General features: G+C 37.2%; 1 protein-coding gene across 5 annotated transcripts in view; it reads right to left on the bottom strand.

The window, feature by feature from the left end:
* Positions 1-329: 329 nt before the first annotated feature.
* Positions 330-16,504, bottom strand: part of ZNF143 (zinc finger protein 143) — a 42,831-nt gene continuing 26,656 nt past the window's right edge. For all 5 annotated transcript variants that reach the window (XM_057369724.1, XM_057369722.1, XM_057369726.1 and 2 more), the window contains 6 exons: positions 15,098-15,277; positions 13,767-13,994; positions 12,360-12,508; positions 10,884-11,045; positions 10,002-10,148; positions 330-7,934 (listed from right to left, as the gene is read on the bottom strand). In XM_057369724.1, coding sequence (XP_057225707.1) covers positions 7,851-7,934; positions 10,002-10,148; positions 10,884-11,045; positions 12,360-12,508; positions 13,767-13,994; positions 15,098-15,277 — 950 coding nt within the window. In that variant the 3' untranslated portion in view covers positions 330-7,850. The remainder of the gene's footprint in view (positions 7,935-10,001; positions 10,149-10,883; positions 11,046-12,359; positions 12,509-13,766; positions 13,995-15,097; positions 15,278-16,504) is intronic.

The following is a 16,504-nucleotide window of genomic DNA, read 5'->3' as shown; positions in this document are numbered from 1 at the left end:
AAACTAGTTTCAGAAAATTGAAAGTAGTCAACATAACCTATGAAAATGGGACAGAGACAGGGCTACATCAATCCAAGAGTAAACACACTTCATGTGCAGTAATTTAGAATCACAAGAATATCCTATTAAAAATACTCATTTTTTAAAAATTAGATGAACTGTATAGCAAGCACTAACTGAAGCATTCAAGTTTTAGAACAGATGATGTAAGAGAAAGCTACTTAAAAATACAATCTCCACTTCTTTCTCAGTTCAGAGGCCACAGAAGGAGATGCAAAGCAATTCTTATAAAGTGACTCAAAACATTCCAGCCACTATCTGTGGCTTCAGTTATTTGTGAAGTTTCCTTTTCTTTGAAGAAGTTTAAAGACTGTAAGCTTTTGAATAAATCCCTCCCCCTGTAATGTCAAAGCTGCTGTTTCCTTCCCAAACTCAGCCTTAATATAACTGATGCTGCACTGCTTTCTGGAGTCTACAGACACAGGTTTTAGTAARAGCAAGTGGCAAACTGAAGTTCAAAAGCCCTGTTGTAATTGAATTTATCTAATTGCTAATCACTGGAACAGTTGAGTGACAAAATTGGGTGGAACAATCAATCCAAACAATCAGTTTGTACAAAGAAGGTATTTCTGAAGACAGATACAAGAAGAAAGGGAAAAAAAGAATAGAGAAAGAAGGAAACAACAGTAACACAATGATAGTAAAAGAAAGTTTATTTTCATTCTGAAATCAATTAGGAAAGTATTGAATAAATAGGTAGCTCACAAAATGCATAGCTGCTATGTAAGGATTCACAAGCTCTATATATGTGCTGCTTTGAACTTGCATCAGTTGTTCTTCTGCTGTAGTCTGACAGACCCATGAACAGTTGTGTTGGAGAAATGATTTTAGCCCAAGACTGAATGTGGCAACTCTGCTTCCCTGTCCCCTGTGACACCTGTAATTAGCATTAGAAGCCCTAGGAACAGCCTGGCTACAGAGCCGACAGAGCCAATTCCCTCACAGAGAGAACTTGAGCAATGGATACCACCACAGGAGGAAGAGAGTTGAGCGAGGAGGGGCTCTGCAGGCTTCCACTGTGCCGCACTCTCAGAGCCAAATTAATCTCAAATTCTCTGAAGCTAATTAAATTGCACCTTTGAGCTGCTACAGATCTTGCAGACTCAAGCCCTGATTCTTCAAATAGATGTAACAACACATGAACTGATGTCTCGGCAATGCCTGATATTCCTACAAATTTGAGCGGTTTAACGCTTTTCAGGATATATTTGCAAATTTGACTTTTTTCTTTTTTTTTTTTTTTAATATATTACTTGCTTTTATGGTACACTGAAGATTTTGCTACCAGAAATACTTATCTGGAGCAGCACACACTCATAGACAAACAGCTGCTTTTAACTAAGAGTTTTCAAGCTCAAGGAAACCATTTTTTCCAACTTTTGTGGGTAGCAGGGGAACTCAAATAATGATGAATAGGGAAGAAATAAATCAAAGGCCAATTTGTCTGGCTGTCAGAACTGCCACAGAAGTGGAGAAGTTGCCATCTTGTCAGGATTCCCACACTTGCAAGGTCATCTGCAATCCTCCAAAACAATTTGCATCATATTAGAAGAGTTCTGCCAAATCTGGATGAAACCCATTTTATGTGAGCCGCCATGATTCACCTTATTATGAGAGGTGTAAATAGAGTGAAAAAGCAGAAGAGGAAGAAGGTCAAGTTGCTTTTATGAAAAACAGAAATACTACAGGCCAAGGCTGTTGGTAGAGAAGGGAGAGCAGCGATAGATCATTGCTATTTTCCCAGCTTTTATCTTAGTTTTCAGCAGAGAGCCATGGACCAGTGTGCTTATCACCAGTACGAGTGATAGCATTCCAGTGTTCACACAAGAATTGGCATATACAAGGGCAACAGGTCTCAGTGTAAGAGACTGGTGCCAACTGAGAGATGTTGTCTCTGTGCCACTGACAGCCTAAAGGTGAGCAGTTTGAYGATTATTTTATCTGGGGTTGTGCTGCTAACAGCTGCTGTTAGCTAGCAACCTCTTTCTCTTCATTACAAGGTCCTGAGTTAAATGAGTTTCCCATCAAAAATTGACTTTGTATATCAAAGACATGCCAATAGATGCCAGTTCTTGTTCACTTTATAGTCTGCAGGCAGAGAGAATATTTCTCAGGCATGCATTCACCCAGGAACTCTAAATAATAACAGCAAGAGAACAAAGTAGAGAATAGAAAGGGGAATTTGACAGCACCATGGTTTCCACAAAGTAAAGAACAGCTTCTGTATCCAGAATGTAGGAATTTCAGGGAAGATCTGAAGGTACTCAGAAGTTAAAAATGCACGTGTAAAGCACATTTTAAAAGTACAGGTTGTGCCAAGCAGTCACATACTATTCAGTAATTCTCAGACTATGAAAGCACACACTCATGACAATTTTTAGTGATTCCCTTTTTGCCTGCTTGTCTGCCTCTTTAACACTTGAAATCTACTTAACAAGAAAATGGCAAAACAATTTGATCCTGAGAATTGTGCTCAGGTAAGAAACACACTGTAACAGGTACCTTCTGTTAAGACCAAGTTAAAATAATCAAAATAGGAAGATTTTGTACCAGCAATTAAAACCATCAGAATATCTAATGCACTGAAACTAAGTAGTCACTACACTACTAATTTACTTCTATCACTAACCTGTTTGCTTTTTCTCCATCAGGGAACATGCAAAACAATAGAAGAGGTACTCTGTCTTTATTCAAATCTATTACTCTTCTTCTAATAATCTCTTATGCACATCATTTAWGATAAAACCTTTTGCAAACATTTTCAGATGTGCAGATAAAAAGATAAAAGCCTAGTAAGATTTTTTTAAGAAGCTGAGTCTTTTCACTAACACTGGCTTTAGGAACCCACATCCATTCAAAATTTGTCTCTTACTGTCTTGCATGCATCTGTTTAAAAAAAAAAAAAAGGCAGCTAATCCCATCTATCCCACAAACAATTCTTGTACTTTCTGATTTTTCAGTCACTGTGACCAATATTCCAATTCCAAAAGCCCACTGAAAATGTAGCTTTAGATCACTGTTGTATCTCCAGAAGCTTTTTACATCCATGTGTGTTATGCCAGCAAACCTGCCAGATTTGGGAAGTTGGCCTCTTGTCTTGTCTTGCCTCACTAAGATGCCTGTTCAGGAACCTCTCAGCAAATTCTATAGAACCAAGCAGTAGCATGATGGAAATTCTAAAACTCTCTTGAAAAGTAAGTAAAAAGCAGCAGCCAATCAACCTAAAGGCTGATGATGGATTTAAACAGAAAAAAAGGGTGAAACACTGCGGTTTTGACAGCAACATAAGATACTTTTTCATTACAGAAAAGGTTCCACCCAATTACTTGTGCCCTGAAAGTGTAAATGGTTTGCCATCTCTTTGAGCAAAATGCTACAAATAATTAAACAGAAAAGCAATAATCCAAAGAAAATTTCTCACTGTTTCAGAACCTAAAATGGATTGGATTTAAAGAGGTCACATTTCCAGCAGAGATAAATACACAGACTGTGTAGGACAAAGTGCTCACTTGTTGATATATAGGCTTCTGTGTTTATTGGGATAATTGATATAAGCTTGTATGTTTATTGGGATAATTAAAGTCTGCTTTGAATTCAGTTGAAAAAGTCTGGTATCAGCCCATTCCTGATAGGAATAGGTGTCAACCACTTAGTGCTAATGGTGATGGCCTAATGAGATTGTTAGATTTTCCTTTGGCCAAGTGAACTTCACCGGCAGAATGAAAAATAGAATCAAAGGAATGCCAAACTGATGGGACATTTTACAATTTGTAGCACAAGGAAGAATGCTTGCTCTTGAGCCTCAGTTTGAGTGTAGTTTACTATTTACAACAAAAAGACTGAAAATGACTCTTGACTTTTTGTTTTGTTTTCATAGGTACCTATGCTTTAGCAGGTTTTTATCAAGACAGCACAAGATACTTTTAGGAAATAGGGTGCTCAAATATATACTTTGCAAATAAAAAGCCAGGAGTACCTTATTATAAACAAYGAGCTGGAGTTGGATCTTATGCATCTCTTAAGACAAGGCAATTTCCATGTTTTTCAAGACAAAAATGATGCATGCTGAATAAATACATTCTTAAAGCTCCTGTTAATTAACTGCTGGACAAGACACAAGTTAATTGTCATTTCCAGTCTCGTAACACCTTGCTGCTTAAGAAAATCAGTTTCCATCCCACCCAACCATTAGCGAAATTTTACTTGGCTGTTTGAAACTATACAGAAAATTTTAACAGAAAACTCGTCTTCATTCAATGTCAAACTAAGAGTGACCAGAATAGGTTTGTTACAGGGCATTTCTGTACCTTGATAAGTGGAAGCTATGGCCACCTAAGGTGTACAGTGATAAATCTCAACAGCTGTAGAGTTGGAGTTGCCAGACTCAGAAAACCAGAAACCCTTTTGATCAGCTCCTGACTCCACACCACCTTTCCTCGGCGGCTAAACCCCGATTAAATGGCTGCCTGTCCCTGAGAAAGGCTCCCTGACTGCCCTGGGAAGAGCACAGCAATGCGGAGGGATTTCTCTGCTACAGCACAATCTTCGCAGAAACCAGAGCAGCCAGTCAGACAAATGCCTGCAGTATTTGAGAGGTTAGGAGGGTCAGACACCAGAGTAAACTTTAGGAAGAACGGCCTTCCAAGCTCAGCCATTGTTTATCAGGTCCGTGAGCCCCGTCCTTCCCTTGTGTGCTGAGCACATACCACGTGCCCGTCTCACACCGACTATCTGCGGTATCAGTCAGCTGAGCTGGGCTTAATCACACCGGCAGGGATGAGGGCTGTTTACAGCAGGATTTACTCTTATGAAAACCATTAGCCCTTTAGGGTAAAAGCTGTCCTGTTGTTATGCAGAGTGCATCTGGCACAATAGATCATCAGCCTGGAGCAGGGAAAATAATTCCCTCTTTTACTATCAGGAGAAGCACTCAATCACAGTAAAACAAAGCTCACCATTGGAGAAAAATGTAGAAATACTTAAAAGGGAAAAGTTGACTGCAAGGTCTAGAGACACTTTGAGCTTATTCCGTTATGGGGAGAATTGGTATAGGCCTGGAATTCAAACACAAGAGAAAAATGATGACTGGAAATGTGGGAGTCAGCTCGTAAGGGACAGTGATATACTGAGCTGATTTACTTTACAGGGTTCATCTTTTCAAGGTACTTCTTTCTGCTGTGCCAAAGCATTCTCTTTGAAATAATTTGCAAATGAGGGGTAAAATCTGTGGGTATAGAGATGTTTACTGTTAGGCACCCAGTCCTGTCATATTCTTTGCTTCCTCCTCCTGAAATGCTTTTGGCCAGTTTTCCTATCCAATCTGACCTTGTCCTGTCTAAACTCCACTAAAAGACCTTCCAATGCCAACAATGCAGGATCAGCTTACCAAAACAGCTCCTTCCACATCTGTCTGAAGGGAAGCAGGAGGGAATCATCATCAAGGTCTCTCCACGCCAAACACAAGTCTTTCATGAAGGTAGGCCTTGCACCTAAGGCACATATAAACACCTCAGCTTCTCTTTAAACACCAAGCAATCTACGTCACTCTACCTTATTTACTAAGTTTTCCTTTGTAGAGGTAACTAGCAAAACATGGAAGCACCACCTTTGACCTGGGAGTTTTGCGAGAGCATAACTGGTAAGGTAACAGTCACAGAAATGATTTAAAAATACTACAGGTTTTCATGATGGAGCTGGTCGTGAATGAACACCTTGCAGCAATCCAACTTGTATGAAAGAGAAAGAATACTCACATTTGCACAGTGGTCAAAGAATGTCCTGGGAAATGAGAAGTAAGAACTGAAGTTATTTCTTTGCTAAGTCAAAGCCACCATTCCAGCCACTGTTTCCAGAAATGATTAGCAATGAAATTTAAGAAAAAAAAATCCTTGAACATTCATGTCAAATGAGACAACTTTAATTTCTAAAAGGGGCTAAGTACTAAGAAACTAATCTAGTTGACAGGCAATTAATCCTCCTTGCATAGTACATTTATCTCCATGGGATATCAAGATTTACAACATTTCAGGAAAACTGGCACCTAAGTGAGCAAGCAACCTCAATCCTATACAAAAGTTACAGACAACCTAAATGTTTTCAAGTTTTACTTTGTAATTTATGCAGAGAATAGCCTTTGCTTTGTCCCCATCTATCCCACAATACTGGATTCTCTCACTGCACTTTACAGTTGGCCTTTGTGTAGAAAACATAAAAGGCTGCAAGCCACACAGATATAGTAATTCACAATAAATTAGCTCATTCTAATAAAATTTGGCCTTTCTGAGGTCAAATACCTCAAGGTACTTAGTTATGGACTTCATTTTTTTTTATGCAGAATGTGCACCTCACAATACCTGGATTACATAATAAAGATTTTGTCCAGAAGGTGTTCAGTCCTTCCCTTGAGAAGGCAAAAGGTGAGGCTTCAGTTTCAGAAGTGCCCTTGACACTAATCTAAAATAAGCACTGAATCTTACAGGAAACCAAAAATTTTAACTTGCTTAACCAGCTTGCTAACAAGACAAGAGTAAAAACAGTTCTTCATATAAAAAAACTGAAAGTTACATTTTGCAGTATTAGACATTTTGCAGTGTTAGACATATCTACAATGGATTTTTTCCTTTACAGAATGATAGCTGGAGAGGAGTATTGTACTTCCATTATCATTAATCCCTTTTTTTCTAGTAACTTGTGTCCTGATTTTTCAAAAGCACTGATTATCAGCACATCCTAGGTACTGAATGGTAGCAGCAGGCACTCAGAACTATTGAAAATAGRCCATTAGCATTTGTACTTTTGCTGCAAATGCACCATTTGAAAATATTTCTCTTGCAAATGGGTAACTTCACCTCTTAGGGAAAAATCATTCTTGTAGTGTTTTAGAATGTCTGAAATAACTATTACCAGTATAATTGCTTAATACACTATAGTGGATTACAATCAAAATTAATGTCAAAAAATTCAGTTTATGATAAATAAACTTTGGAAAAATTTATACAAGACCGTAAATAAATAATTTGAACTTCAGTCTCAGTAAGAATTAAAACAATACGTCACATGACAATATCATCCTATCTAAACAATACAATCTTGCTATATTTTATTGCATAATAATTTGAGAGTAACATCTTAAGTAAAATATGTAAAGAAACAGAATCATTAGATTTACTTTCTTTAATATTGAACAACCAGTTCTTTGTACATAATCCAATTTAAAGATAATATAATTAGCACTTCCAGCATTAACAGTCTGTATTTACAATGAATGAGATGGGGTAGATCACCTAAAGAGTATTCAAATCTGTATGAAACAAAACAAAATATGAAGATTTACAGTAGTAGGCTCAAAATCCAAGACTTTTCCATTGATGGAATGCAATTTAAAAAGGCTTTGTTGCCTTTGTAAGGGTTCCTGAAATGGTTCTTTAAACAACTGAAATCTTCAGTAATGCCTTCATTATTTGTACATAACATTAAAAATTAATTCCAATACTTCTATTTTTCACTTGCTTGTAGACCAGTCTGAAATCTGATGAAAGGATAACAAGGAAGTTTACTATATAATCCTAATTCCATATTCCTGAATACAACGGTTGGAAGTAGATGATGTCAGTCCATTCCAAGGGTTATGTACACAAAACTTAGAAAATGTTCTTCACTCTTGCATAAAATGTGTACACAGTATCAGTGAGTGGGGGACTTCAAAGTTTTTATGGGCTGCTGCTGGCATGGACCTTTGTTGGTTGAAAATAAAATACCTCTCACTATTGTTCTGGTAGCAGTTTTAGAAGTTAATCATCAATCCCTGGTGTTTCACCCTGTTGTATTCTGGAGGCTATTCTAATAGCTTCTTCCAGAGACTGTTGTTCTCCAAGCTGAAACAAATGCATTTAAATAGAAATAAATCCAAAATGTTACACTTGGATAACAAATGCATCAAAAAAGATCTGAAAGCAAAGATCTAGATATCAAACAATACTACAGCCCAAATAAGTGTGATCAGTATTGTCACACCTCTCCTGGGTAATATATACCAGCAGCTATCAAATCAGCATGACAATTAAGATAGCTGCTGATAGGAGATTAAACTGAGTTTCTATGTAACTACCAAATACATTTGCTTCAAAGAATTGCTGCATGATAAACACACTTCATGACCCACATTTCAACTTGGCAGATATTACAAAGCTCAGACAAGGCTTGCAGAAGTCACATTTTATTACTGGTAAAGCAAACAAATGTCTTAATTTTTCTTAACTCTCTACCAGAAAGTCAGCTCTTTAGAACATCATATGACACTAATTTAGAAAAAAAGTGTGCATTTATCGCAGAATCCCAACTGCATAAAAAAGTTGTTGTGATGACACTGACCTACATTTTAGAGAGGGAATTATCTTGTAGCTGCCATCAATGTATCTGGTACTACCAAAAGCACCATTACCAGCCCTGGATAAAGATAACTTGATACAATTTTGGGAAGGAATCCAAGGAGTTTTACATGTTCATGGGAACACTGAAGACAATCTCAACTGCACAAAAAAAAAATGTAAAGCTGGCCATTACGTATTGGCTCAGGAGAAACACACATAAGAGTGTGAAAGATAAAACCATATTGTCTGACCTAACTGGACATTTCTAAGTATCACTTGTTATTTTCACAATCATAAAACATTCTGGAGGCATTCATATCAAGACCTCTGTTATCACTTCATTACAGCTTCAATTAGACTATCAGGCTGCTGGCTTTACCAGTAGTTAGAAACCAAATGGATCAATTTATTACCATCAAAGTACAAAAGAAAAGCCAATCAAAACCTCAGGAATAATGAATAGTATTTTAATTTTGAACTCTCTCTCTTCTATTTGTGTATTTTAAGTTTAATTAATGTAAAGGGACTTAACCAAATGCTCCACTTCTGGTAACAGAAGAGGGGCATGTGCAGCGAGTGCCTGTTTTCCTTTCATTCAAACGACCAGCTGCTGAGAGTGCTCGTTACTTTTTTTCCTGCTTCATGCAAACAATTGCCTTCTGATACRGTTTCTCTTATAAGCAGTTTTGATTACTGCCAACTTATCTCAAAAGACAGGACTTCAGAATTTAGAGCTTCTCGACTTTCACTGCTCTTTCAAGCAGCATCTGACTTGCTACTTTCCATTTAACAAAGGGTAAAATAACAATCTCTCATTTCTGCTTGAAGATATTAATATATTCCTTTCAATCTGAGCTTTTTAGAGCTCTTTCATACCTAGAAATTACCTTTTCCTGACGATGTTTGAACTATTTACAGAGACTAGATGAAGAACTATTTACAGAGACTGCTTGGACTGTGCTGGTTGGTTTGGCACATAACAGACTCACTCTTTCCAGAGATCTCTGATTATTAATCTTTCTATATAACTTTGCTATTAGAACTTCAAGGTTCAAATAACAAATTTGCTAATTTTATATATTATTTTATATCATATTATTATTATTATTATTATTATTATTATTATTATTATTATTAATAATAATAATAATAATAATAATAATAATAATAATAATAATAATAATAATAATAATAAATTTTATATATTTATTTTATAAATTCATAGCAATTTACCTTTGAGAGTTTGGCTTCATATGTATCAACTCTATATGTAAAGCTGAAGGATGAAAGAAAACACTTTTACACTGAAAAACCTGTGACTCCATGAACAACTCAGTTGACCTGAAGTTTGGCCCTTCCCCTTTTTTGTGAGTTCTACAAATATACTTGGAAAATTAGATGCTGCTTATTCCTCTTCCTAACCCTACATATTACTTTAAATATGAGATCATATGGTTGTGGGCTAATTTTTTTCAGGGAAATGAATATTATTTGAATAATTTTGTTACCTGACTAGGAATTTCTAGCTCTAGCATAAGAAACATTTCAAAAAAACATTTGTTCCCATCTTACCTGCACTGCTATTTGTGTCCCATTGGATGTGGCCAACAATGTAACAGGTCTAGTTTCTGTAGTCACTAGATGGTGTCCATGCTGCTGGTGTCCCATTTCTGAGGAGGCACTATGAAACGCTGCTAAGTCCTGGGCCACAATAGCAACCTTCAAGACCAAAGGGAGAGAATCATCTGCATGGCAGATCTGTTCCTGCACCTGACCTCACACCCACCACTGCCTTCACAGTTACAATCAAAGCTGTGATTGCTCATGAGCATAATTGTATTATGCAAACGAAAACATGCCACAATTCTCTAAGTTATCTACTAGCTCTTAAAATATAAATATCCTCAGGACTGCAGTAATTCAATAAATTCAGAGAAAAAAGAAAACTTCATTTTCATGTGGTGCAATTTCAGAATAGCAGAATGCATTTTAACTTAGAGATATAATCAAATTTCTGTGAGAAGATCAGCTGCTTTGTCTGTATATTCATAGATAGATACTTACACAAATATTTCCTATGTGTCAAATAAATTAGAGTCCCATAATATGAACCAATAAAATTAGAGTTCATATTGGATTTTATTCTTAGTTCTGCCACTCATTTACTATGTGACTTTGGGGAAAATGCTTGGTATTTCTAGGTCTTATTTTACATGACTGGTACCTCAGAATTTTTTCTTGGTGCCCAATTGTTTTAAAAATATTCTGCCATCTGCTAATGTATAGCACTGGAGTAGAATACATCAGACACTAATGAGGGGAATGTGTTGACCAGGTGTTGCAAACTGCTTTGCTGAGATATATCCACATCAGTGACAGAACTTGATGGCTCAGGTGATATTTCACACCAGCTCTTGAAGGACATTACAACATGAATGCTGGCCAATGTCTCACCTGCTGTCCCTCGGTGCCCTCTGCAGTGACCATCGCTACAGAATGCGTTCCTGCAGAGGAGATGACGGCGTCGTGGGCAGGGACTGTGATGGTGGTGCCATCTTGTGTCACCATAGTGATGGTATTGCCGATGGTCTGCATGTCTGCCTGGGATATGTTCACCTGGAACACAGAGTAACTCCTGAGGCAAAAAGGCTTGGATTGCTGCTCGAGTCAGAGCCCTCATTCTATTTGCCTCACTGATGGGATCTAACGGTTCATGACCTTTTAGATATACTGACCTGTTTACAGAAAAGAATATAGCTCTCAGTAGTAAGAAAGAGGTTGTACTATAATCCCAGAGTCTACAACTCCATGTTAATGAGAGAGTATCCCAAATAACAGCATAATAGATTATCTATGCATGTGTCTTACACAAAGGTCTATGGGATTCAAGCTGGTACCACTTGACATACTTTGATCTTGATGGAAATACTAAAGAGGCCTATGAGGGCTGAGAATTTAAACCACAAATAAACAATCCATAACAAATTAATGATATAAATTACTGATGTCTCCAGTATAAATGTAATAGGGCATGAGATACATAATTTGATCTCTGATTTACAAGGTAATAAATCCCAGAACTGAATTCAAGCTGAAGCACAACCTCAATAAATGCGAGAACTCTTTATGTCAAGGTTTCAGCAGGCCTTCTTTTTAGGGGGCAAAAATGCCAGTTATTCAGTATCACTGCAGTGTCCAGAGCTGGTAATGTAACAGTCTCCTCGAATATTTCATTTTTTTTTTAATTCAAAATATATCCTTCATATTTTACTTGAATTTCGGCTGCCCTGCCATAAGCCTTTAATATATTGCCACAGAGAATCAAGAGAGCTGTACTGAAATTCTCTTCTAAAGAAATTTCATATAGAATCCTTAAAAATATATATCCATGGAAATCCTTAGAAAAATACACCCACAGGAATTTCCAGTGGAAAATAATATCAAAGTATTCCTTATTCTTTAGTTTGTGTTAGAAATGGTAAGAACTGCACACTACCAACCTAACTGCTTGTAAAGGAAGCACTCGGACTGAAAAGACTTCCCACCTCTTGACCTCACCAAAGTGTGTGTAGACAAGACACTGAAGATGCCCATCAGATATTATTAGCATAATCTGGGAATTCTGAGAAACATCAGAAACAGGCTGCATATATACCAATCGTTAAAACAGCCCTTTTCAGAGTGATAAAGACAATAAGGAGAGACCAAACTCCAAACTTTGTGTTAATACAATTCCACGTGTCAGAATGTGTAGTTTCATTTAGGTATTCCGCAAGAGGCAAAACCCTAAACATATCCTGACCCAGTGCCAAAGAAGTTTCTTTCCTTAAGAAATCTACAAATATCACTGATTTCAGAAAGCCCTTGGAAAAGCTGCAAACATGTGCCTCAGCATGGTTTTGTCAGCACTTGAACACTGTGGTTACTTACATGTTGGGTTCCATCCTGGGATATTAATGCTACTTGTTGGCCTAATCCTGACTGAGTAACTGTAGCAACCTGTGCAGAAATGACATCTTCTCCCTCAACACCTGTCACATAGGTGATCTGGGAGCCTTTGAGCACATCTTCACCTTGACCTATTGGATACAAAGAAGGCAAAAAGAGGATACTTAACATACTCTAAATGATACCAGGAGAGGAAGGATTAAGTCCCAGTCTTGTTTGAAGGTTTTAAACAATCCAACAGAAAAATTTAGTGGAAAGATGAGAAAAATAAAAGAAGGAAAGATACCAGAAATCAGAAAGTTTTATTTTTGGAACATGGGGGTATAATCTTCTAGCAATGAGTTTTAAGACACGTACATAGTACATATAAAGAAACTATACATTTACTTTATAAGCAAATACTAAAATGTGACAAACATTTCTAATTCATTCTATAAATCTTAACCTCTCTAAGCAAGGGACTTCATGCAAACATAATTAATTTTTTTTTAAAAGTTATTAATTAACAAACATACAGAAGAACACAGCGATGCCTGTGTGTGAAGATTTAAGTAAGTTCATTATCTTGATAAATGTTTAACCTCAGCAAAGGAATCTTATCATTCCTTTAAAAGAAGGAATTAGCGTATAGCAAGTCTGCTTGAGGCATTCAGTGCAGTTTCCCACTAACATGTAGAAAAACAACTTTTCTAACCAAAACAGTTTGTATGGATATTTCTGATCTTCAGTCACATCTAAAAATCACAATTTGACAAGTGGTGTTTGCCCTATCACAGTATTTCCTTCAGTCTAATCCTTCACAGTCACGATTCAATACCCATGGTACCACAAACAGCATACTCTGAGGAGTACTGCAGCACAGCAGCACATTTTCATCTCTGCCTCTAGGTCAGTTTACAGAAACTGCTCTAAACCACAACAAAACTAGCCCATATCACTGTGTTACAAAACCAGATTTTTCTTTTCTTAAGGTAGAACTTTTACTTCCACACAAAAGACTGTCAACAGCCATGATGTTACATTTATACTCTTGGAAAAATCCCTAACAAAATTCCAGTAGGTTTGTAATTGGCTTAGATTCTCTCTGGTCACTTCCCCACATTCATGTTTTTAGCAGGTTTGCTGAGACTGCAACTCAAATTTCTCCCTTAACCCCATGACTGCTATAAATGAGTTTATTTTCAGGCCAATTACTCCTGCAATTTCTGTTTACAAGTTGCCTACTACTCTAAAAGGTCTTACAGAGAAATTAATATACCTTTATGAAGTGCTTTAATTTTTTATGTATGCTTGAATTTCTTTGGCTATCAAAAACACCCAGCAAAATACCATCCAGCCCTTTTTTTTTTTTTTTTTCACAACAAGAGATTCAACGACTGAAATTCTAACCTGGAGGTGGCTCAAAGAAAGCCTCTTGTTCTTCCTCAATGGGCTCTGTGTCATTGTGTGCTGTCCGTTTGTGCATAGCAAGGGTGGAGATCTGCTTGTAGGTTTTCCCGCAGTGATTGCAGTTGTATGGTTTGGAATGAGTATGTACAACATGATGTTTGTATAAACTGGAATACTCTGTGAAACGTTTGTCACAGCCAGGAACTGTACAGACATAGGGCTTCTCCCCTGCACAGAAAAACAACAGAGGGAAAGAGAACTTTATTCAGGATGCACAGGAAAAAGTTGCCAGCAAATTATATTTAGGGTCACACCTTCATTAACAACCATACTTAAATTTCAAAGGCAACACATAAGCTCAACCTCACAAAGATTATCAATGCAACCTCTTACTGTCTTTTTCAAAGAACTAGTGGCTGTACAAATTTGGGCCATTTTTCTCCCTATCGCTTCATCTAAAACATCCTTTTGATGAAGATGGAATGATACAGGCTGAAAGCTGCACTTTCAGTTTGTTATTGTACTGAGAACTTTGTTCTTTTATTACTGGAAGCCCCATAAATCTCCTCAATGATCAGACATGCTGATTGACTAGTATCACATTTGAATCTTTAAACCTCTTAAGAAATCCATAGAAAGCATGTGTATAAACAATTATGGTTTCATACAGAAACACCTTTCATTTAAAAATCAATGAAACAAGTGCCCAAATTACAATATAAACTAAAAATATAAACCAAGATACAAAACATTCCTTTATGAAGCTTGTCTGTGTTTCTATAAAATATATAATGCTACCAAGATGATATGGCTATCACTGGCATTTTCATTTTAGAACCTTCAAATTAGTGCTTATTATTTCTGCTTACTAGCCCTGAAAATCAAGTTGGAAAAGTATTTTCACATCCAGTCTATAAAAACGGAAGTTTTGACCACAGTTCCAGCAGCAAGGAAAACACAGTTGGGATGAAAGGGTGACTCATAACAATGAGCCCAAGTTAAGCTCAGACTTGTCCTTTACTGATATTTATTTAAGAAAGAGCTCACAACGGAGGCATACCCCAGAATCATATTAAGGATTTAGCCCAATGTCCAGTTTAAAAAACTTTGTATGTAAACCAAAATTATTCTGCCTTGACAGCAAGGTGGGAAATCTAACTGCTTAAGTATCCTCAGCTGAGGGGAAAAGAGGCTCAAACAGAAGGACCAAGGCAAGTCATATTTATATGACTATACCCAATTACAATACACCAAAACATCGTTTGCAAGGACAATGACGCAGCCTTTCCCAAGCAGATTCCATTTCAAAATACAATAAATCACTCATATACCTGTGTGTATTCTCACATGATTCTTATAATTAGTTGCACTGGCAAAAGCTCTCCCACATCCCGGCTCTGTACAGTAATAAGGCCTTTCGCCTGTATGTGTCCTGATGTGAACCTTTCTAATATTAGATGTTGTGAATGACCTGCCACATCCTTCAAAGGGACACTTAAAAGGCCTTTCACCTGAAAAAAAGACAAGAAAAGGTACACATGCAAAAGTTATAAAATAATGAAAATCTAAAATTATACTTAGATTGAATGTAGGAATCTAAAGCAACCTAATTCTATCTTTGAGATCCTCAGTCAGAAAGACCATGAACATGCTACTGTGCAGTATTCTAGTTTAGCCAAAACTGGCAAAATTCAGGAAAAACACACAGTCTGTAAGCTAAATTATGACGCATTTAGTTAGTACTTTAACATGTATAGCACAGATTCAGTTCTTGGATTAGCTTCCACACTGCCCAAAATCTAACAACTACTTAACAACTTCCCCAATTCATACATATATTATCCAAACCCAGAGTATCATACTGTTTACATTTGTCATTTTTGCTTCTTAAAATGAAAAAATACTTTCATGATTTAACATACAACCAGGATAAACGTGGATTAGTATTACTTGTTACAGAAAGCTCTTAACCTTAAAAATTTTCTAAAGAGAGGCAGCCATGAAACTCAAGTTTCAAACCCCCAAAACAAAGCAAATCACAAATACAGGTTCTTTTAAAGTAAGTCTATTCACATAAAATAAGCTTAAGCACAATAACTCACATCACTGCCCCCAACCATTTCACTGAATAGGAAACAAGGCCAACCAATAACACTCCAGTAACCCAGACCTTTCATATCTATTGAATCAAAGGGGGTTAAGTTTGGAGAAAGCTCGAGCCACTTACAGGCTGTCCTGGTGTAATTTCCCACTTCTAGAACCAAGTACATTCCCCACACTGTGCTGTTTACCAAAAAGCAGAATATGAGAGAAAGAGAGAGCAAAACACCACTAAAGATACAACATTAGGTACTTAAAAATAAAAGCATAACTCCTGATAGACAGTAATACCACGAAACTCCAAAGTAGTTCACTCCTTGGCAGAGGAAACTACTATTCACTCCTTCGAGCAGCTGTTTTGGGAAGATTTTCCAGTTTCCTGCCAAAGCAGTGTGTATTCCCCTGCACGCCCTCAGTGTTGTGTTACCATGGCTCCCCTAATTCCGGCTTCAGCCAGGACCCCAAACACGTTGGAAAGCAGCAGGGCTGCAGAGCCAGCCCCACCCAGCAACAGACCCTGCACTAGAAACCAAAACAGATCGCTCTTGAACAATGCCCGCAGGAATGTCGCCCGACCGGTCCCTGAAGGGGCCTTTTCAAATTCTAATGTACTTTCTAGCAAAGCGACCTGTTTCCAG

Source organism: Malurus melanocephalus, unplaced genomic scaffold (assembly GCF_030028575.1).
Source record: "Malurus melanocephalus ecotype Western Australia unplaced genomic scaffold, MMel_1.1 scaffold_114, whole genome shotgun sequence".
Lineage (NCBI taxonomy): Eukaryota > Metazoa > Chordata > Aves > Passeriformes > Maluridae > Malurus > Malurus melanocephalus.
This window is presented reverse-complemented; position numbering and strand designations above follow the sequence as displayed.